This window comes from Phyllopteryx taeniolatus, chromosome 1 (assembly GCF_024500385.1).
Source record: "Phyllopteryx taeniolatus isolate TA_2022b chromosome 1, UOR_Ptae_1.2, whole genome shotgun sequence".
Lineage (NCBI taxonomy): Eukaryota > Metazoa > Chordata > Actinopteri > Syngnathiformes > Syngnathidae > Phyllopteryx > Phyllopteryx taeniolatus.
In genome coordinates this window covers 28,107,032-28,129,962 of record NC_084502.1, presented here as the reverse complement: position 1 = coordinate 28,129,962, position 22,931 = coordinate 28,107,032, and the positions used below count along the sequence as shown (strand labels likewise).

At 40.7% G+C, this 22,931-nt stretch overlaps 1 protein-coding gene across 19 annotated transcripts in view; it reads right to left on the bottom strand.

Moving 5' to 3' along the window:
* dmd (dystrophin) overlaps positions 1 to 22,931 on the bottom strand; it is a 216,594-nt gene that overhangs the window by 2,422 nt on the left and 191,241 nt on the right. For 8 of the 19 annotated variants that reach the window (XM_061785324.1, XM_061785354.1, XM_061785333.1 and 5 more), the window contains 13 exons: positions 22,428 to 22,629; positions 22,266 to 22,351; positions 18,117 to 18,274; positions 17,433 to 17,599; positions 15,841 to 15,952; positions 11,439 to 11,575; positions 7,872 to 7,910; positions 7,245 to 7,310; positions 5,107 to 5,172; positions 4,220 to 4,432; positions 3,804 to 4,047; positions 3,551 to 3,665; positions 498 to 587 (listed from right to left, as the gene is read on the bottom strand). In XM_061785324.1, the coding sequence (XP_061641308.1) occupies positions 498 to 587; positions 3,551 to 3,665; positions 3,804 to 4,047; positions 4,220 to 4,432; positions 5,107 to 5,172; positions 7,245 to 7,310; positions 7,872 to 7,910; positions 11,439 to 11,575; positions 15,841 to 15,952; positions 17,433 to 17,599; positions 18,117 to 18,274; positions 22,266 to 22,351; positions 22,428 to 22,629 (1,695 nt within the window). Of the gene's footprint in view, positions 1 to 324; positions 351 to 497; positions 588 to 3,550; positions 3,666 to 3,803; positions 4,048 to 4,219; positions 4,433 to 5,106; positions 5,173 to 7,244; positions 7,311 to 7,871; positions 7,911 to 11,438; positions 11,576 to 15,840; positions 15,953 to 17,432; positions 17,600 to 18,116; positions 18,275 to 22,265; positions 22,352 to 22,427; positions 22,630 to 22,931 lie in introns of all 19 variants that reach the window. The other 11 variants (XM_061785369.1, XM_061785398.1, XM_061785485.1 and 8 more) reach the window with 6 other exon arrangements.

The window sequence follows — 22,931 nt, the reverse complement described above, 5'->3', positions numbered from 1 at the left end:
ATTTCATTTTCAATGGTCAATGCACCTCTAATGTAACATATTTAGACTATTAATGGTTTATGTTTTCACTGCAGTTTTGATTTACTGCTGTTTTACACATGCACATACGTCACTGATCAATGTAGGTTTATGATGCGCCAATAGACAGGGTAGATCGGATTCATATCAGCTGAGGATACCGATTTAATTTTTTTCCTTTTTATGCCTCCATGACCAATACTGTATGAAAACTGTGCCCTGCCCAAAAAAACATGACTGTATCTCTTGAACCACGTCGTGTAAAGCCAGTCAACGAAAGACAGTTAAGAGAGTAGAACCACTGACCTCTCATTGGTGTCCCCTTCTCCCTCCTGGCTCACAGGGAAAAGAAAGAAAGGAAGATAGGGAGGAGGAAAATATCAGAATAAGTCATAGAGAGGAAAGAAAGAAGTCAAAGAGAAAGCGCTATAAGACTGGACTGAGCACTGAAATTGAGCAAAAAGCCAACTTCTTCAAACCTTGGCCATGAGGGAAAGAGTTGTTGAGCTGTTCCATCACTTCCTCCAGTCCAGATGCATCTTGGGAAAGGGTGGACAGCTCGTCATCACCTAGCACAGCAAGGAGCTACATTAAGGCCATGTCCACACACAGTGAGCTATTCAACCAATGCAAACTCTAGTCCGCATACACGATTCTCTTTTTTTGTTTACATAAAGTCAACACAAAAATCGCAACTTTCGATTTGTTGTTTTACAAATGGCAATAAAATCACACATACTAGAACTATTAGTAACAGGAGGATGACACAGGTGAGAATTCAATTCCTTTATCTAGATTTGCACCAAAATAGAATGGGTTAATGCTTGACCTACGATTTTCTTTCTTATTTTAATCCCCAAGGGAAATTCGATTTTCACTCGTCTGTTTATAAATTCTGTCAACAATGATGGCTGAGAAAGAGATCATAAAAGCATCAAAGATAGTAGTGGCGTAAAACTGTTGCATAGTACATACAAAAAATATTTCGTAAAAATTGCATGGTAGTCCAATGCTGTACAACATTCAAGATACGTACAAGCTGTGATCTGTACAGTCAGACTTGTCCATTTACACATATGGACAAAGTTGTTGGTACCCTTTGAAGAAACCCCCACAACGAGGGAAGTCCCGATCCAACTTTTTCACTTCCTACCCGAGACCTTGAATTTTGGCCAAAACCGATATCATTCTGATCCGATATCAGCAAGAATGATACATATAAAAGGCTTGATGAAGAGATATTATTCAAACTGAGAAAAAATAATCAGCAACAGTGGGTATGAGAAAAACTGACCCATTTATTAACCAATGGGTTATATGAAGTAACTTTAAAATAACTAAAATAAGAATGTACTACAAATTAATAAAATAAATACAAATTATATTGGGAAATGCTGAAGAATAACTTCCATAAAACCAGTAACAAAAATCCATCCATTCATTTTCTGAGCCGCTTCTCCAGCCAGTTGCCAGCCAATTGCAGAGCACATACAAACAAACAACCATTCGCACTCACATTCACACCTACGGGCAATTCAGAGTTGTCAATTAACCTACCATGCATGTTTTTGGGATGTGGGAGGAAACCGGAGTACCCGGAGAAAACCCACGCAGCCACGGGGAGAACATGCAAACTCCACACAGGTGGGGCTGGGGATTGAACCCCTGTCCTCAGAACTGTGAGGCAGGCGCTCTAACTGCCCAATAACAAAAATATATATTTAAATTACAACATAACCACTGCTTAACTTAAACATAAGCATATTCTACATTTGAATAGATTAAATAAAAAATACATTAGAAAACCATAACAATTCAATAAATAATAAATATAAATTATATTTTTAAAGGGCTAAATAACAATAAAAGTTCAATTCAGTTATTATTATTATTATTATTTTTTTTTTTTACTGGCAGCAAGTGGTGGGAACATGTTTTGCTTTCTCCACATGTGCGGCAATACACTTTTGAACTTGATGCAACTGGGGTTTACTTTTATTGATAATCGTTGTTCCTGCTGTGCACGTGATACAACCAATGAGATACACAGTTGCAGTAACAAATAAAGGAGAAAAAGTAACGATCGAATATTATTTATAACCCGTTTTTCAGAGTTTGGAGAATATATGCCAGAGAGTATTGTTTTAGTGCCTTTTTACATGCGGCTATACAGCGTTTATGTACCAACATTCCTTATTTTGAGAGCTATAAGTGCCGCCAGTTCAATGGTGTTTTTCATTCACTGTGTGTTCGTTATGAGCTAGCGATTTTTGTGAACAAAATAAGGAAGAATGAAAAAACGAAGCCTGTCATGTATGTGAACAATCAATAGGTGAAATTCTTTTGTTTGTGAGTTTAGTTTTACAGTGAACTTCAACTGGAGTGTCAATAAACAACTTTAGGCAAGCAACATTCACTCTCACTTCTTGCTACTATGTTAGCACCTTAGCAACCTGTTGTTGTGATCACTAGGGGCGGGCGTATCGATCTAAATATCGATACTATCGATACCAAGGTGACTTTTGGTATCTAAGCAAGATTGCAAAGAAACAGCTGGGACTATTGGCAACATCTGTACCTGCAAAAAGGATTTTCTCTAAGGCGGGACAGTTAGTAATGCAATGAAAGGGAAGAATGTAAACATGTTACTGTTCCTGAACAAAAACCTATAAATCTGTTGTCAATATGGGAACGGAGCCAAAAGGGCACCTCAAGGGATTCTTCTTTGGAGGGCTTTGTGAGCAGAGAGCCAAAGGTTAAGAATGAGAGCTAATTGTAGTTTACACTTTATTTGCACTACTAACTTTATTTTTCACAATATCGTGCAATGTAAGGTATTTTTTGCAGTGATGTTGACATTGTTATATTTATATTTTTGTTACATTGCTGCGTTTTTGTTATTTTGCACAAGTGACTTTTTCCTGAAACAATTCTGGTAGTAGAAGAATTATTTAATTTTTATACTGTTAATTTTTTTTCTGTTGTTGTAGTTAGTTAATTAAAAAAAGCATTGTTATTGCCTACAATCTTTGTGCTGTGTTTTACCATAATCAGAATCAACTAACTCAAGGCAAAAATCACAAAACTATTTAATGATCATGACATTTCAAGTAAAAAGTATCGGTATCTCCGATACTAGCCCTGTATTTACTTGGTATCGCATCGATACCAAAATCCCCAGTGTCGCCCACTCCTAGTGATCAAGTGGGCTCTGCTGGACAGAAGTGTTGGAGCGGAGCAAAATATGGACTGCTTGTATAAGAGTGGTCAAATCTGAGATTTTAGATCCAGTCCGATCAGATAGTCGTTTTTTTGTTTTTTTTTGCTGACATCGGACCTGCTGTTGGTATGACCTGCAGCTCTGACACTGGGTGGCACATTTTGCTCCACAATGCCTTGATTGATGTCATTGTACCCCTGACAGAGGACGGGGCACCAACAATTTTGTCGACATTTGCATATCTGCCAGTATCTGAAGCGTGCTGCAAGTGGATAGATTAAAGCGTGAGCATGAGCGTGTGCGCCTTCCCACCCATTGTGTCAGTGGTCTGGCTGGCAGCCACGCGCAGCTGAGGCAGGGAGGAGTCTGAGCGCTGAGACGAGGTGGAGGGGGAGGACAGTTCCGTGCCGTTCACCTTGGAATCCGTCTGTCAGCAAAACACATTAAATCTACAGCTGAGTGTGAAAAATTATCACTACAAAGTACACTAGTACTTTAACGAGTTTTTTTCCGAGTTACGAGCTGTTACTCGGTCGATTTGTAGACGCATGTGAGTATGATGAACCTGCTCCAGGAGCTGCCTCAGTCGGTGCAGTTGAGACTCCAGCTGTTTGTTGTGGTCCTCGAGGATCTGCATCCGGGCTTCTAGGCGCCCCTTGTGCTGCCGCAGCAGTTTGGCCTCGGCAATGAGCTCGGCGTCCCGTGCGCGCTGCGGCGACACTGGCAGCATTTCTGGGGGTGACGGTAGTGGGGACAGGCCCTTCCTGTCATGCGCCTTCTTAAGACGGTCATATTCGGCCTGGAGCTTCCTGCAGCCGAGGCACACACGATGACAACATTTGTAAGCTGGCCATGTAATCTCTGAGTGGAACTGAGCTACACTGACACGACAAGGCACGATTCCAAGATATGGGAGGTGTTTGGCAGGGGTTAGACACAGGCTTTGAAAAAGAAAATGGTCAAAAGGCGACTTTCACTGACCTGTTTTCCTGCTCCAGGTCATTGAGGACCCGTTCCAGCTCTCCTTTCTCCTCTGTTTCCATGGAGATGAGAATCTGGGCCGGGCTGCGGGGCTGGCTGAGGGGAGAGCCTTGGTTCAGAGACTGGCAGTAGTGTTGGATCAACATGTGCTCGTCATCACTGCAAACAAACGTGCAGTATAAAGCGCTTGGAAAAGCAGCAAACAGGGCTTCCCTGAAAAGAAAAAAGTACTGAGGACCAAAAATCTAGTTGGAGGATTGTAAAGCAATTCATCTACACATACAGGCTACAGAGTGATGAGAACTGGGACAGTTTTTCCAATATCCCGGCTACAGCAAATACTAATTTAAAAGGTACAGCAAATACTAATTTTAAAAAAAAGAAAAGAAAAACAATTTCAATAAATATTGTCAGAGGAAAATAATTGCATAATCCCATTTGCTTGTTGCAGGAATGGGACAAAGTTCAAATTGAACACAATGATGAATCAGTTGTTAATAGGTAATAAAGAGGGAAATGGAGAAGAGTAATGTACTAAAAAGACAAGTTTGATAAAAGATTTTAAAAATGTCACAATCTAAGAGTTACTGCATATTATAAAAATGTCTTAAAACAAACAAATGCTAACACTGCTGAGATAAAGCAAATTATAATGACTTGTGTCATGTGCAATGATTCTTGCACATACCTTAAAATGTACATAAATAAGTGACATAATAAAAGAAAAATAATTCTAATATGCACATGCATTTGAATCGTGCAAAATATACAAAACCAAAGATGGCCATTTCCTAAACAACTAATGGGTGCAAAGAAGGAAGCGGAGCCAGCCAATCGGTGAGTGATGACAAAAATAAAGAACGAAGCAAACAGAAAGTGTTTCTCACATGCTCTCATTGGGTGAGATACTGTCATTCAGATAAGAGCCATTACGGTTCTCCATTTCTGCTAACCTGTGGAAGAAACAGAGCAGTCAGTTGCAAACATGACCTTAAAATTATATTTTAAAGTGTCCCTTTACAACCATGATTGACCGAAAAAAAAACATAACAGCAACATATGCTGAATAGGAAAGTGTCTGAAAGGATAAAAAATTGAAATGAATTCTGCTTTTGGTTTCTTAAAACACAAAGATCCTGCTAATATTTGTACATTACATACAGTATGGCGCTAAAGCTAAAAAGTGATTGTCACCATACTGAAAGCTTTATTATTTTGTCAACCAAAATATTAAAAACAGCTCTACAACACTACAAACTACAATCAATGATGACACACTGTTGACACAACTCTTTCATTGGATCTCATTAGATTCTACAAGATGTGATCAAAATGTTGTGGCAGGTCTAAGTTGTTGTGTTTTCACAGTTTTAGCTGCCCTCCTCCATGCAAGCATTGGTGAAAGTACAGCCGAATTGTGTAGCTAACAGTTGGCATGGTTTTCCCCACGGCGGAAGACAGCAGGTGCTCGCCTGGGGGTGCAAGCAGTACTTTCAAGAGCTCTTTCTTGGGGCTGTAACATGCGGCATGTGGCTGCGACCCAGCAAATAGCAGGAGGTCCGCACTGATTAGTGACTTTGCTGAGCAGGCCACTGTTTTAACAGAAATGGATGTTACACAGGCCCTCGCCAATGTCTTTTTAGATGGCTGAAAACTTGACTCTTTGTGGCACCTCAACAATATTAATGGATTTTTCTGAGTTGGTGTATTGACCAAGCTTTAAAGAGCCCATGCTGACACCCTTGCATGATGCAAACAGCTTCCCAAGATGTCGTGACTCTTCATCTTCGAATCGCTCGATAATGGCCGCTCGATCACAGCTTCTAAAGCTGCGACTCACATGTAACATATTGATCATATAGGTGTCGCTCTTAAATGACACAAAAAAACAAAAAAGGATTTCAGCATTTTTGGGCAGAAAGTACCATTTCTCTCGATAAACATTAAATTAAGTGAAAGCGAATGGATAAATGGTACAAATGTTGAATTGTCGAGACATCCAGCTTGACACTTATCAAGCTACTTAGCTAGCTAGTGAGATAGGTATCTAGATAGATAAATAGATATAAAGCGAAATATTGTAGAAATATATAGAAATCTAGCTAGATAAGCTAGATACATTTCTCGGTAGCTAGCTAGTTTATTCATTACATGAAGGAAATTAGACAATTTGGCTAAAAATGAATGCAGAAACACTGATCTAACTCATCCACCATGACTATGCAGACACTTTGTGTGTGGAGTGAAAGAAGAACCCAATTAATTTTGGTGCATCTGCAAGCAGCGATAAAAAATAAGGCTGTTAGTGAAATATGTACAGTATAAAATTACAAAGCCCGATCCTCCGATTTTTTTTTGTGTGGAACCTATTCACTGTTTTTGTTTTTATTCCAGAGCAATAAAGGCATTACTTTTGGCGCAATCCTGTGGCATAATGGTGCCAAGTAACTATGCTACAGTGATTTTCAGAGCTTCATTTACACCACATTATTGTTGTGCTTTGCCACCATCTCTTTGAATCATAGTGCCCAGGTACTATGTTTAAGTGAGTTGAGGAGTTTCATTTTGACAAAAATGGTTCTTTTCTGCCATACTGCATCAGTAGGCAATTCTGAATCTTTTCAGGTGGGTCGTCAATTACTTGCAGATTTTCTCTAGTCACGGCAAGGCTCAGTCCACATCTCTAGTGAATAGCAGGGTTACTGTAAAGCTCTTTAAAAGCTGCTTGTACTTAACTTTTAGATTCATTAAATGAAATTATATTGACTAAACTTGGACAAGCACTGCGTCAGGAAAGAATCAGGCCAGCTGATCCCATGTGGGTTACGCAGGTGGGATGGGGGAGGGAAAGAGGCACATCCCCTTGCAGGAAGTGTGCAGTGCTTTATTATTTCTCCAAAATCACTGCAATCAAAATGTTCCCGGGTCTGGGAGAGCTATCTGGAGAAGCCATTATGAGCGAGACTCGAGGGGCAGCGCATGGCGGCGGGTGCTGAATGCGTGTTTTTGTGTGTGTGTGTGTTACCGGTTGGCGTAGTGCTCGATCCGAGTGTGTGTGTCGTCGTGAGAGAGCTGAGGGGATGTGCCAGGCCTGCCGGAATAATAAAAACAGAAAAGACAGGAGCTTTGTGAAATGCAACCGGGAGACTCATTAATCCATACGCACCAGCATGCCTCATGAGCCCACAGGAGGGCAGCGTCGGCATGAGACTCATGTAAATAAGAGCGAGCCATCTCAAGAGGACAGTAATCAGTTTGCGGGTTTTTTTGTCCTTGGAAAATTCAGATTTTACTCGATAAAAATCTAGAAAATGTCCTTTTACAAGAACAAATTCACATCGGGAGGTTATTTCTTTGGAACAGTGCTAGCTCATCAAGGTGCTAAATGCCATCATGTCATCTACGGAAAATTATCTATTTACTACAAATAATGTCATCTTTGTTTATCTATTAATGCCAGCTTTGTATAGTGATGGGCAAAACAATTAAATGGTCTCCTAGATGGCAATAAACCTGTGCATCCACATCTTGTGTCATTTTTATTTGGTGGTTTTCTTGAGGAAAATGTGTGCCTTAGCTCAACAAAGGTTGGGAAACACTGTTCTAGTTTATCTACTATCATGGCAGATGACGAACCGGAACAGGTACTTACGCATGGTCCACAGGCCAGAAGTTGATCAGTGTGATAGGTCTGCAAGACGGGAAAAAAAAACCATGAGATGACACTGGTTGTGGAATGCCATGCCCAGCAAGGCATGATGGGACCTGACTGAAACAAGCTATGTTGAAACACTTATTTTAATGGAAAGTAATGTGACATTTTTGCCATTGCAAGAATTAATGATATGTTACTTACAATGTGCAAGTCAATCACAGAAATAAAGGTAAGATTTTGTTCACTTTTTTGTTACAGTTTATATTTTATCTTCAAGGCCGAGAAGTGTTTTTCATGCACATATTTACTGTAATTAGGACTTTATTACTGTGTTAGTATAGGTCAGTGATAAAGACTTGTTCTGACTTGCATAACTCATGCAATGTCAGTGTCATAGGAATGAAACTCATTGGGGACCACAGGTATAACGGATGCCTCCTCAGTCAAAACGACTTTTAATATAGCTGCAGGTATAATTACAGCAATCTTTATAAAACAGACTACAATGCAACATTAATTACATTGTGTGCGTCACCATCTGGTTTCCATCATTATTGAATTACTGTACTTCATCTAAATCCTGGCAGGTGTCAGGCTGCTAAAAAACAGATGGAATTATGAAAGCTTGACAGTATTTTGTGGGATGAAAAGGTGGACTAGTGCTCTGTCTTCTTTGCATTCTGTAAATATGGACTTATCCTGTAACCTGCTGTCATGGACAAAAAGTGTTTGAGACAATCGATATCTCATGTCTATGCATTTTTTCAACAGCCACTCGAGGTTGGCCCACCAGTATAAACAGATGTTTGACTCGTCACTCACATTGAGGCTGCAAACAATACAAACATAGTCGTATGGAAATAAGTGTTTGGCCATTAGCTGAAGTCTATTATAACTCACAGACGACCTGATAGATGGATGTGAAAAACCATGGGAGTAAATGTGAGTAGTAATATGAATGCAATATGATTCTATTATGAAAAAAACAATCTCGGTGACCAAAGAAGAAAAGAGATGCCCCCACTAGGTACCCCCACCCTCATAATGGGCGGCGTATTCATGGCCCCATTAAAGACTATAAAAGAGGGTGCATTGCCAGAGAGAAATCAGTTTTTCCTCTACCTTTGAACTCTACAAAGGAGTAAAGTGCTTTCGACACAACTCCAGCAGTTTTTCAACACCAAAAAAAAGAGGCAATTTTCAACGCAGAAGAATTTAGGCAAAAAATCTAGAGAAAGACAGATTTTATACAACACTGTGGGCCTTAAAATGACGAATTACAGTCTTGCCTTGAGATATGTGAGACCCAAGTTACAGATTTCTTTAGATAACAGCTGTTGCTCGGCCAATTTTGTTTTGCTTTGGCTTGCGAGAAAAATTTGAGATTCGAGCGCTGTACAGTGGCAGTAAACTCAACTCGACTCACTTCACAACAAGCAGCAGTTTGGCAGATACTAAACAACTCTTAAAAAAAGAGGGTTCAAGCTGTTCATTGCCAGTAGCAGTTGAAGTTTACTGTCAAACTGAAGTTAAACATGTAGACATACAGTACAACAATACTCACAGGCATATTTTCTTTATCCTCTGCAAATGACTAATATATTACTGCAGCATACTGACAAGCTGTGACTGTCTCCATGTACTGTTTGTATTATACTGGCCCCAGGTAGTCAATGCACACACACCAGAAGGAGCAGCACAAAGTCAATTGAATGGAAGCACCATAAAAAAGTTAAAAAAAACATAGAATTCTTTACCTTTTAAATTATATAATACTATTATTTATTTATTTATTTATTTATTATCCATCCATCCATTTTCAACACGCTTATCCTGGTTAGGGTCGCAGGAGCGTATCCCAGCTGACTTCAGGCGAAAGGTGGACTAGACCCTGAACTGGTCGCCAGCCAATCGCAGGGCACATATAGACACGGACAACCATTCGCACTCACATTCACACCGTCACTGAGTTGGAACTGAACCCACGCTGGCCGCACCAAAGTCAGGCGAGTGTACCGCTACACCATCAGTGACTTTATTTATTATCATTATTATTATTTTGTTTTACAAAATATCATTTTAAAACGCTTTTTTTCTTACTAAAAAAGACATTGCAAATACCGTATTTTCACGACCATAAGGCGCACTTAAAAGTCTTACATTTTCTCCAAAATGGACGGGGCGCCTTATAATCCGGCGTGCCTTATGTGTGCACCGAGTTCCAAAATCTGTAAATGTTGTTGTGTGACTTTAATGAGCGCTCCGCTTGACTGACTGGGAACATTTCCTGCCGACACGCTGCTTATATAGAGGAAGGCGGACGTGACTGAGGACAGCATGCACACGTAAAGGGGGAAGGGTGCGCGTGACAGAGTACGCTAAAGACACGCCCCCAGTAGGTATATAGTTCCGGTATGTGCATCAGTTTGGCTAAGGACCCCCGAAAATGGCACCTACGAAGAGACACGCTTACGAAGCACAGTTTAAACTGCAAGCTATCAGTTACGCGGAGGAACATGGGAATCGAGCAGCCGCAGCTGCGAGAGAATTCAAAATCAAAACGAATCCATGGTTCGCAAGTGGGAAAACGAGCTTTGCCAAGTCCAGAAGACGAAGCTGAACTTCCGTGGAAACAAGGTGAGGTGGCCCGAGTTGGACGACCAACTCGAGCAATGAATTAATGAGCAAAGAACAGCCGGGAGAAGCGTCTCTAAAGTCCCCATTCGACTGAGGGCAATAACTCGGAGCTTGCCATCATTCCGGGAGGCTTGACGAACCGCTGGACATCCGTGTAAACAGGGCGTTCAAAGTGACGTTATGAGCGGCGTGGGAGCCATGGATGACAGATGGCGAACACAGCTTTACTAAGACTAGGAGGCAGCGCCGGGCGAGTTACGCCACAATTTGTGAATGGATTGTGGATGCTTGGGCTAACGTGTCTGCTTGCACTGTTGTTCAAGCTTTCGTAAAAGCCGGGATCATTTCTGAAGAGCTGCACCGCAACGAGACTGACTCCGACAATGACGAGAGGGAACCTGCCGTGTTTGATTGAGAACTTGCCCAGCTGTTCATTTCGGATACAGAAGATGAGGACTTTGATGGATTTGTGGATGAGGATTGATCAAAAAATAACGTGAGTACATTGTTAAATACTTCAATAAAGTACTCAGTTTTGCTCCCGCTGCCTTTTTAAAAACATTGTTTTAGCGTGCATGCATGCTACCGTATGTTTTCCCATGCCTGCGACCAATAATACGGTGTGCCTTATGTATGTGTTAAATACAGAAATAGACCCCGTAACTAAGACTGCGCCTTTTAAAACGGTGCGCCTTATGTTCGTGAAAATACGGTATGTTTTTTTTGGGAAGCGGGACTAGATAAACAGCACTTTAATTCATTTCATTGGGGAAAGATGATTTGAGATGAGTGTTTTACGTTACGAGCGTGGTCACAAAACAAATTCAACTTGCCTCTCAAGGCACCACTGTATACTGGTACTGATTGAGATAATGGACTCAGTCACCATGTAGAATGCAATAGACTTTGTGAAAACAAGAGACTCACGTTTCCATGTTGTCGCCTTCCAGGATGGTCTGGACAGGTAGGTAGCCCATACGTGGGTGTTTGGTAAAGTAGCGCTTAGTCCTAAATTTGTTCTTCAGCACCTTGGCAAAATCCCTGACGTCCTCACCGGATGTAGTCTGGAGGAAAAGGGCTTGTTTATTACAATAACGTGGTGTGTGATTGCATCGCAATTTTTGTTTCCCAGATTCAAACTCAATCAAACAACAAAATAAATGACTTTTTCACGGTGAGCTATTTATTTTTCTTAGCCTGATTATCATTTCAGAAATATCGAACTTTTTCTGCAAAAGGATTAAAACCCCGATCATGGACAGAAAACTAATGATGCATCAATCACAAAGGCTTTATTAGATGATCATGGCACTTACTAATCACCCAATCTCATTGCCCCAATGTCATCCTTATTAATTTTATATAGTCCCTGGGGAACTGAAAGGGTATTAAGCAGCATTATTCTCCTCCATTTATTTCTCCCATCTGACAGACAATGTAATGTGAATTTGATTTGTTTCTAAATACTTTATACAGGTTTGAAGATAATGTCTGAAAAGTATGCAAATACTAAGAACTAGGTAGTAATCAACTTTGAAAATAGAGCGGTAAACTGTTTTCAATTTTATAGATTTTTTGAGGTGTGACTAACGAACGGCGCACCCAGCAACACACTTGAGCATCCAGCATGTGTCCCCTCTACCCAAGAACGTAAGCATCCTGCATTCGCATCAGTGGCTATCCGGTGCAATTGTGAGTTACTTTTATTACAAGGCCCATTTCTACCACTACACCATGCAGTTAGCTAGCGAGCTATGCCTACACCCTGAAAATGCATCTTCCCTGCATGCCACAATTTACAGACCAGCTCGGTGTAGATGTTTAAACTCCCAAGCCAGTAGGTGACGCTGCGGATGCTGCAAGACTGTTAGCTTGCGAGCTAGCTGGTCGCTCGCGCACCCTGTTGCGGAACGGAAAACCCCGCGGCAACCCAATGGAATATATTCCAGCCACTAGAGGTTTTAAGCAGTAATATTATGGTGTATGTAGTGATGTGTAGGCATACAAAATATGCAGTGTTTGCGCTATGGGCGCACAAATGCACACGCGCGCACACACATACACACACACACACACACACGTATACTACAGCGCCCACAAACGTATGCGCGTGCACACACACATTCAACATTAAGTGTTATAAAACACAGGGGTGTTTCTACGCCTTTTTTGGGGGTGTTGAAGTGCCCCTAAAGTGAATAAAAGCACCCCCAAAATTTCAGAGATCTTTAGAATTGTTTTGTGTGTCCTTTAACAAGCTAGAAAAGGGTAAAAAAATAAATAAATAAATGAAAAAAGTACTTAGTTGGAACATAACAATGCATTTTAACAACAAAAATACAGTACCCTCCTTGCCTCATCAATGGCTTGATCCACCACATTTCTCACAGCTCTCTTTAACTGTGTCCTAAGCAACAAATGCGAGCTACGCAGAGCAATCCTTTCCAGTGAGTATTGAAGTAACATCCTTATGCATACCTTGCTTCAATTAGTATATACTGTATGGCAAATTTCTTAATTTCTACCACTCCTTACCAACATTGTTATCATTACCAGGCCTCATTTTTCTACATTTAACACTAGATTACTGTTCATGTTGTTTGGTAAGAGTTAGCTGAAGTTTGTCGAGCTAGCAAATGTTACAGGTGGTCCGAAACCACTGTCCTTTTTGGTATGTGTATGTATATGTGCGTGATCCCGCATCCTCCCCCATAGGTGTTTCTAGCCCAGTTACTGATTTGAAGCACCCCTCAACTCAATCCCAGCAGCCCTAACCATCTGAAGGTAGAATCCCCCATGATAAAACACATTCGATGGTGGGCATTGGGGAAATTAAACACATGGCTTTGCTTTACAAGAGTTGAGTTGGTGTACTGGGCTGGCGATAATGTTCTACCGTCCTTCCACACACTTGTGGCATGGCACGTCCCTCAAATGCCAGCTGAACCACCATGGGCCTATTATTTTATTGAGTATTGTATTGCCTGTCGTGTGAAAACATGCTTCTTAAAGTGTAGAATGAATGCTCACATGGGCTACTTCTGTGGAGGCGCCAAATGCTGCGGGCTAAGTTTGAAGCTCACTGATGAGACGCGTGATACGTACTTGGGCTCCTGACATGCTATATGCAAATGAGCAACACCGTTTTCTTATTTTTAGTTTGTTTTGATAGTCTTTTATCTTTATCTTACTGTTAGTGCCTAAAATAAATCAATTTAGACTTTGATAAAATTATATATAGATATTGGCACAAAATGGAAACACTGCAGGGACCTGTGGCAGAGCACAACTCATAGGTGGGGGACACTGTAAGGGGGGCGTGGCCCGCGCACTGGAAAGATCCTAGGCAAAGTAACAATAGGGATTGTAGTTGCTTACGTTATAACCGTAAGCAGTGTTCTAAGAAGTGAACAACAACCAAACCTTTGGCTGTAATGCAAAAAAATGAAAAACTGCTGAGTGCTGCTTAGATAAAAACTATAAACAGTGAAGTTGACAATGAGTAAATTTTCTTTAAAAAATCTTTGCCTATTGTTTCATCCGAATTAATCAAAACACTGACCGTCGGCATCCACCTTCTACGAAACATAGCTTGCTTAATTCAGATGCATATCATTACCTAAACCAGTGGTTCCCATTTCCCTCCCCGAAACCTCTACGGCACCCGCCTAACCCGCAAAGCATCTAGCACCCCTGAAACATTTTTTCTCAACTAGAACCAGGGAAAAGGTATCGCAGACTCTTGAAGAGCCTTATGCACCAAGCTGTCAGTTACCGGTCGTCATTTTTCATCGATTTTGTGGGGTTTTGCATGTATGAAATTTGATGTTGGTTGCTGCCAATTATAATTTCTAAAGGGCAAAAAGTACATAGAGTGTCTGATTTTATATTTATGTATTCAAAATAAAACTTGTTGCACTGCTTTCAGTGCATCTATCTGTGGGGTTTTGTATGTCTTATTTTAGCAATATCATAATAATACTAATTAACGTGAACATTTCGGCCACCAATTATGATATGAAATGTTCATACCATTTTATCTCTACTAAAAACATCCTTATTTTCCCATACCCAGTGTATTCCCAGCTGTGAAGGAGAATCATTAAAACAGATTCACTGCCATTGACGGCTTTATAAGTCTAATATCCGTGTTAACTGGGAAGGGTGGCAGTGAATGAATCACAACCTTTAAATTTACCCCTTGACAGGTTCCTTATGTAACACCCTCATGGACCTTCCCATTCCAAATATCAATGTAATATATATCTAAGCGTTCATGTACAGAGGCTCTTTTAGTAACTCGTTTTAAGTTGAAGATCTGCTCAATATGTTTATGTCTTATCTTTAGAAGTTGACACATTACTGAAGATTTATTCATAATGCTTTTCCAGCAATCTGGTTGGACACTTTAAATGGCACAGCATAACTGATGCATCATTGCTTTTCTGTCCATCATTTTGCCTTTGAGAAAAGACAATAGAACATTCAGAACAGACAAGTGTTTGAGCTGACAAAAAATGGCAAAAACAGCAACAAAACTGCGCACCATTTAAACATTTTACATGTTTGTTCCACAATAAATGAAATTGGTAGGAATGCTTGACTCAGCATGGATACATTTTTTCCATTTTCTGAGCCGCTTCTCCTCACTAGGGTCGCGAGCGTGCTGGAGCCTATCCCAGCTGTCATCAGGCAGGAGGCGGGGTACACCCTGAACTGGTTGCCAGCCAATTGCAGGGCACATACAAACAAACAACCATGCGCACTCACATTCACACCTACGGGGAATTTAGAGTCTCCAATTAATGCATGTTTTTGGGATGTGGGAGGAAACCGGAGTGCCCGGAGAAAACCCACGCAGGCACGGGGAGAACATGCAAACTCCACACAGGCGGGGCCAGGGATTGAACCCCTGTCCTCAGAACTGTGAGGCAGACGCTCTAACCAGTCGTCCATCGTGCCGCCAGCATGGATACAATTAAAACTTAAAAGGTGCCATGAAGCGATATGGAGAAACTGTTTAGTTGAAATGCGGTTTTTGCTTTAAATCTAAATGTTTAATTGGGCAATTAACTACAATAGCAGGGAGATTCAGTTTGCAAGGCTTGCCTGTTGAATACAATGTACTATTTGCTCAAGGAAAAGCATGTGCACATGTCATCTGTGAACTAGTACTACAGTGAGCCTGGGTAATGCAGATGTGAAGAGGAACAGGATTTTCATAACAGTGACAAACAAACCCAAAGTATTTTCAGAGAATCAGGCACTTGGTATGTGTGCCGTTTTAATTACATGAATCGACAGAGGATGAATATAGATGTGCTCATACCGGGGTGCAGTACTCCACCATAGGGTACTGCATCTTGTGACCCTTGGCGACACGGCCAGAGAAGAAGCAGCTTTGGCAAATGTCATAGTTGAAATGTTTCAGACTCCGGTATCTGCATGGTTAGAGAACCAAGGGGGAGGTCAAACAAGAAAATGGGTAAATAGCGAGGAAAGAAGACAGAATAAATCAATGACAGTAAGCTACCGTATTGCCCTGTTTTGACAGCAGTTGCAGTGGTTACAAGATTTTCTAGCAAGCATTTTATTCCGGGCCTTTGGGCTCTTCAATAAAATGTATGGTCACTTTTCAGGAGGAGAGCACAGATAGAAAATGTCATCACAGTTATTTTAATGGTCACAAACACAACAGTGATTGCACACTTCACTGGCAAGGACACAAAGTTGTGAATTCAAGTACTAGCATGTGTAAAACCCTCAGATCAAAAACTTTAAATATGAAAACGCTTTCAGAATTTTAAAGCAACAGCTTTGTCTAATTTGTTGTGCACCCCATGCAGTGCAAATTACTTAATTATATCTATATACTAACTTGGCACTGATACCAATATTGGTGTACCCCTAATTTGCACGTATCTACACTGTGTACAGGGGAGAACAGTGGCATTTTTTCTGCAACCAAAACATCTCTGCTGTCTGACCATTGAATAAATAAATACTAAGGCTTTTATCACAGGTAGACTTGACTATTATAATGGTCTTCTGACTGGACTCCCCAAAAAGAGAATTAAAAAGCTGCACCTCATTCAGAATGCTGCAGCTTAGGATCTGACCAGAACAAAGAGGTCAGACCATATTACTCCAATTATGAAGTCTTTACACTGGCTCCCAGTCAGCTTTAGAATAGATTTTAAAGTTCTGCTACTCTTCTATAAATCACTAAACGGTTTAGGTCCCGGATAAATGAAAGAAATGCTAATGGAATATAAACGCAGTAGGGCTCTGAGATTGACAGACTCAGGTCAAGTAGTGGAGCACAGAGTCCAAAGCAAACATGGTGAAGCAGCATTTAGCTATAAATGCTGCACACAAATGGAATAGGTTGCCAGCAGAAGTGATGTCAGCCCGAAGTGTGAATGTTTTTAAGTCCAGGTTAAAAACTCTTCTCTTTTCTCATGCTTTTTAGAGCATTTCCACTTTTAAATGATATTTCTTGCACTGTATGCTGTATTAATTGTACTTTTATTTTTTTCTCTTTGTTTTAAATGTTTATGTTTTCTTTGTTTTTAATCATGTAAAGCACATTGAGTTACCTTGTGTAAGAAATGTGCTATATAAATAAATTTGCTTTGCTAATAATGCTTTTCATCACAAAAAAACAAAACAAAACAAAAAAACAATGCTCTTGGTACATGCTTAAGACTGTCGTGATGAGACCACAGGGTGCTGTTATAACTTCACGCCCAGCGCTCAACAATGCATACAGACAAGATTAGTCCCTTTTTTTTAAATTTGGGCTTCAGTGAAAATAAAATTAATTCCATGCTTTATTACCCTTTTAGCAAAATTGATGAGGCAGCAAAAATTCCCCCGATGTCTGCTCACACATGTGTTAAAGAGATACTTAGTGCTGACCTGAAGCCTATGATGGGACACTCCTTGCAAATGTTGCACTTGGCTTGGTGTTTGGCTGTCTCTGCGGCAGCCACACGGTGCAGCACAGGCAGCCACACCATGGACTGAGGTTCCAGACGCATCCAATCCAGGAACATGGCAGCCTCTAGTTCTGGCTTGTTGTTGGCCTGGACAGGGTCAAAGGAAGAGCACAGAAGACCGAGACAGAATTTTGATTGTACATTACAACTCAGAAAATCTCAATTGCTGATGACATGGGTTTAGCAGGAAACAAGAACTCTCAATATTTATTTGAGCTTGAAGCTCATGAAGGCCGAAAATGACCTTGAAGAGACTAATTTTATGATATATATATATATATACAGATTAATTGCATTTCCATTCATTTCAATGGGGAAATATGATTTAAGATATGAGTGCTACGAGATACAAGCGTGGTCACAGAACAAATTAAACCCGTATCTCAAGACACCAACATATTTTTTTCTGCTGATACAAAACTGAAAAGACAGAGGAGATGTGTGTGGGCCTTTTTAGATTCAGTCAGAGCACAATTACTTGTACCTTTTGAACATTTGCTGCTTGATTTGTGACGATAATTAACTTACTGTCAGGAAACAGATACTCTACAGACAGGCAACCAATAGCAAAGCAAAAGACACTCAGTCAATGGATGGCACTTACAAACTGGAAGCAGCTCCGCACAGATGGCTCGATGTTGGAGCCGCCGAACGAAGCCACCTCACCAAGTTGCCGTGGGATCTGGATGGAGTCATGAAGGAGAAGGCCGAGGCGACGCTGGTCACAGAAACCGGTTGCACTCGCAACCTGCCTGAACAAGACTGTCAAAGGGGGAACCTATTCAGCACTACAGTAAAAATGTCATTGTCTCTTTTAGTGCATCTGCCAACTAATGTCTACAGCAGCCTTTCATCAATGGTGGGAAGTAATAAGGTATAATTACTGCTATACTGAGGTCAATTCTTCAGATATTTTTACTTTACTTGAGTTTTTATTTATCTGACGACTTACTTTCATGTCATACATTTGAAAACAGACGTGTACTTTCTCCTCTTTGTCAAAACAGACATGTTACTTTTTTCAAGCTCCACGGATGATGACATGATAAAGCTGTAAATACCGAGAGGTAAACTCAACAGCTGTTCAGATGTTGATTAATTGACTGATTGTTATCTTGGGAACTTAAAAGGTGGACTGTGATTAACAACGATGAGAACAGATTCGTAGAAGCAAGCTATTTCCTATTAATGGTGTTGTACAAGAGAATTCTGTATTTTTTTCACTTATCATTAGACAATTTTACATTTGTTTTCTTCGTCAGTTCACAACGTTAGCACAGTTATGGTAACCTTTTTGAAGGTATAAAAGCCTAAGCCAACGCTAGCTTTTTTTTTCTTTTTCCTTCTTAGTACAAGCACTGGTGCTGCTACTACATTAAAACTATTTTGTTTTTCTCATTGTGCCAAGTTATCAACACAGGTACCGTATATTACTGACAGTTAATATTAATTTTTACCTTTTGTACTTAAGTATATTTCAGAGTCTGTACTTTTTTAATTTTACCTAAGCAAAGCAGTCAGTACTTCTATTTTGACCAGTCTTTTTCGACAAAACTTTCTGTAATTTTCCCACAACTGTCTTTCACAAACAAAACAGGTAAAAACATTTTGGAAACATTGATCTCGAGTGTAAAATCCGGTTTCCAACATACTGTACTTATAAACTCTTTTCAATGTTCTTCCATATTAGCGACACGAAATAACAATTAAATTGTTTGTGTAAATGCTGAGATTGCCACCAATCACAGTAATACTATTGTGAAACCATAATCACTGTATAATATAATAACAATAGTTACATGTGTTTATTCTTAATCAAACAACAAAAATGTGAGGCTCCTTGTGGACAGTTGGGGTGAAACATTTATGAAAACCGACCAAACCGTTCGGTTCGCATGTGTCCTGTTCGCAGGCACGTACAGCTTTTTTTTCTCATTTACTAAAGAGGCGAAGCAGCGTAAACTTCTGTAGCAAAGAAGTATGTGTTTTATGTTTTGGGACAGGCAATGTAGAGGCAGCTGATTCGTGATTCATATCCATAGATATGAAGACGAGATATGCCCGTGCACTGTAGCAGCCCGGCTAACTGACGTAACTACATAACTACAAGGTGGCCATATCAGGAAGGTCAACCCTCCTTCAAAGGCAATGCATGGACATCGAAACTAAGTCGAAACGTGTTAATTTCAACTGATTTTCATGAGGTTTACTTTTTTGTCAACGCCAAAGCATGTCCTATAAATACATGGCATTTTAAAAAAAGCAAAACTGGTTACTCCTCCTAGTTCCCATGCCGTAATTGTACGCCATTGTACAACTTGTACGCAAACGTATGCAGCACAATGTACTGGCACCTGTGGTCTTTTGGTTTTCTTGCCGTCCACGCATGGAATGGACGACCATGACCTCCCTAGTTTTGCGTCACTGTTGGCACACAGCTAAAGGGGGCGTGTCATATCTACCTGTCCATATCTATGTTCATGTCATCACGGTCGAGCAAGCCAGAAAAGAGCGCGGTATTTACAAAGCAGTTTGTTGTGAGTTTTTATAGTGTAGCGCCTAGATTTAAAGATAAGAACTATAAGTGTGTTGGTTTGTCACAAGAGATCTATTTGTTCTTCCCCTGAGTGTGCGTCCTTGTGAGGTAAGTTGACATCGCAATTCTAATGTCTGCGGTGTTTGTTTGTTGGGTAAGGCCCGGTACACACAAAGACACCTTCCCGACCAAGCACGCCAAATGCCAGACAATCTTAGAGATTATCCGATAAGATTGCTCTCAGGTCTGATATGTGTTAAGAGTGGATTCGTCCAGATTTTAGGGTCCGAAACAGGTCTGGGCCGACAATCTTAAATAATGAACGTGTTCAATATTTACGACGAAAAGTCTTCATGTGTGTGGGGGAGAGCCAACCTCTCCCGAGTCATGACGCCGTGAATTGTGACGTGGAACGGAACATAGCCAATCAAGAAGCACCCTGACTCAAGAAAGGTAAATGAGTGTAAATAAAAACAAACAAGTCTTACCCGATGTGATCTTTTTGTATAAAAGCGGGTTTCCCAGATGGCAAGAAGTACTTTCCAAAGCAAGTCATTTTTGGAGCCATTTTATAAGGCTCCCAGCTCCTGCAACCTTCGGGAATGTTCAAGAAACATTGGCGCAAAGGCGGAAGTGTTTCTTCTTCTTCGGTTTTGTGAGATCACATGTGAACACGCAAGAGTTCGTTGTTTGAACAGAATTATATGTGTGGTGTTCTGTGTTGATATTATCGGAGCACACCACACACAATATGACCACAACCCTTAAATGCCTGATTTTTTATCTTTGTGTGTGGGGTCTGTCGCAGATAAAAAATATTTTAAGAGTGGAAAAATCTTTACGTGTGTACCAGGCCTAAGTCTTCATTGTACATACCTGAATGGGCGAACTTAGCTTAGTTTCACTTTTAACCTAACTATACAAGACATAATTGATTTTCTTAACAGTCGACCAAACCGAACCAAAACTCTGTGACCACAAAACCGGGATGCGAACGGAAGCATGGATTTTATGAAATTCTCCACCCCTAGTGGACAGGTGTACCAATACTCAGTTCTCAGAGCAAGAACTTGGCAGGTCTCAAATATTTGGACATACACATGCCCAAACGCAAAATCAGTGACCGCAATATATTGGGGTCCTGACATACAGCATTTCGAGGTTATAAACAGCACACAATGAACTTGTTTGAAAAGCTGCGTGAGAGTATGTTGTTACACGGCAAAAGAACCTGCTAAAGTACTTGCTGTTTTCACTGGATGGGTTTTATATGCATGGCCTGGAAGTGTTTTACATACAAATATATACAGTAATTATGACTTTACTACTGCCCTAGCAGACGCTAGTGACATATGCCAACTTGCGTACGGATTTGGGTTCTCTGAACCGAGGACCCTGCTTGGCATGATAGCATGGCATTCTCAGAACATAGCCACAGCATTTATTAAGAATTCAGACTGCTCTGACGTCATACATCTGCTGTACTCCAGAAGGCAAATGTGTAAAGCATCTATAGACCTTTATGTTTGTAAACAATAGGCGTTATGGTACTTCCGGATGGGAGAAGGTGATTGACTACTGCTGACTTGAACTGAACATGATGACAAAAAGTGTTATGTTAGCTGTTGTGCTGCCAGATAAACCCCAAAGGGTCCCAGTATTTTTTGCATTTACTTAAAAAATATCTACATTATTCTAGCGGAACCTGTGGGAGAGGAAGCTAAAATGAGAAGAGTGGATATCGTGAATATTATCTACGGAGAAGATCGCAACCTAGACTACCTAGCAGCAGAGTAGCCAATTCTGATGGGACAAATTGGGAACCAAACCTCCATCAATGTGGCTGTGGAAGACATTTTTTCACAGGTATGTATAAAGTTTGGCTGAGTTGTCTTTGAGTAATTTAATAAAAGATAATGGTTAGCCTGCTATGGAGACAACAGCGTGCGTCCCATTTTAGCATAAAAAAAAGCACGTCTATGCCATTAATCCCAGCAACAGAAATGTAAATGAATTTGCCAGTCCCTCAACGATCATGTTAACTATGTGAGAGTTTCCACAGCGTTCTATTTTTTACTTTTTCTTTTTTAGGGACGGTGGTGTGCGGGCATTTCAGCTCAAAAAGGGCATGCTGTCTGAATGCTCTCAGCATTTACAAGCTTTCAAAGGGATGTACAACTTCGAGTATTGATATTCAAGTGTGTGTATGTGTCTTACATCTGTATTTATCCTCCAGGTGAGCCTTGCAGAGTGAGATGATTCCAGTTTTGAAGGATAGGGTGCGAATCTTTCCGCTGCGACCACTGTTAAATAACAAATTGTGAAAACTCCCAAGTCTGGCACAGCTTGAAAGTAGTAAGTAACTTGAAGTACACTTACGCATCATAGACGTTGAGCAGCCAGTTGAGGCACATGTCGACACACAGAGGGACACTGACCAGGTGTGCATGACTTTGCTCCAGCCGCTGATACAGCCTGGTCAGACAGGCTACCAGCTGGGAGATATCGAGCAGCTGCTCATTCTGCTTCAGGCCATGCTGGTCGAATACTTCGGACGCCATTGGCATGTTCAGCAGGTCCACTAGACAAGATAAGAGGAGACGTTGAGAATGCTAATGTCCTTCAAGCTAGCAAAAAGGATGGTGGTGACATGAAGAAGCATATTTGAGAAGACATCCATTGAAAGGTATTCAAGCACACATGCTGCTCACAATGATGACTGCACCTTCTATTCTTCAGGTTAACACCTTTAGGAAATGTATTTAACTTTAAATTCCTGCAATTAACAAACATCCATGCGAAAGAGTCTCAGCAATGGTCTGGGGATTAAAAAAAAGTCTGGGAAAGTCAACGCAGGCCATGACATGACAAGACCTCCATGGC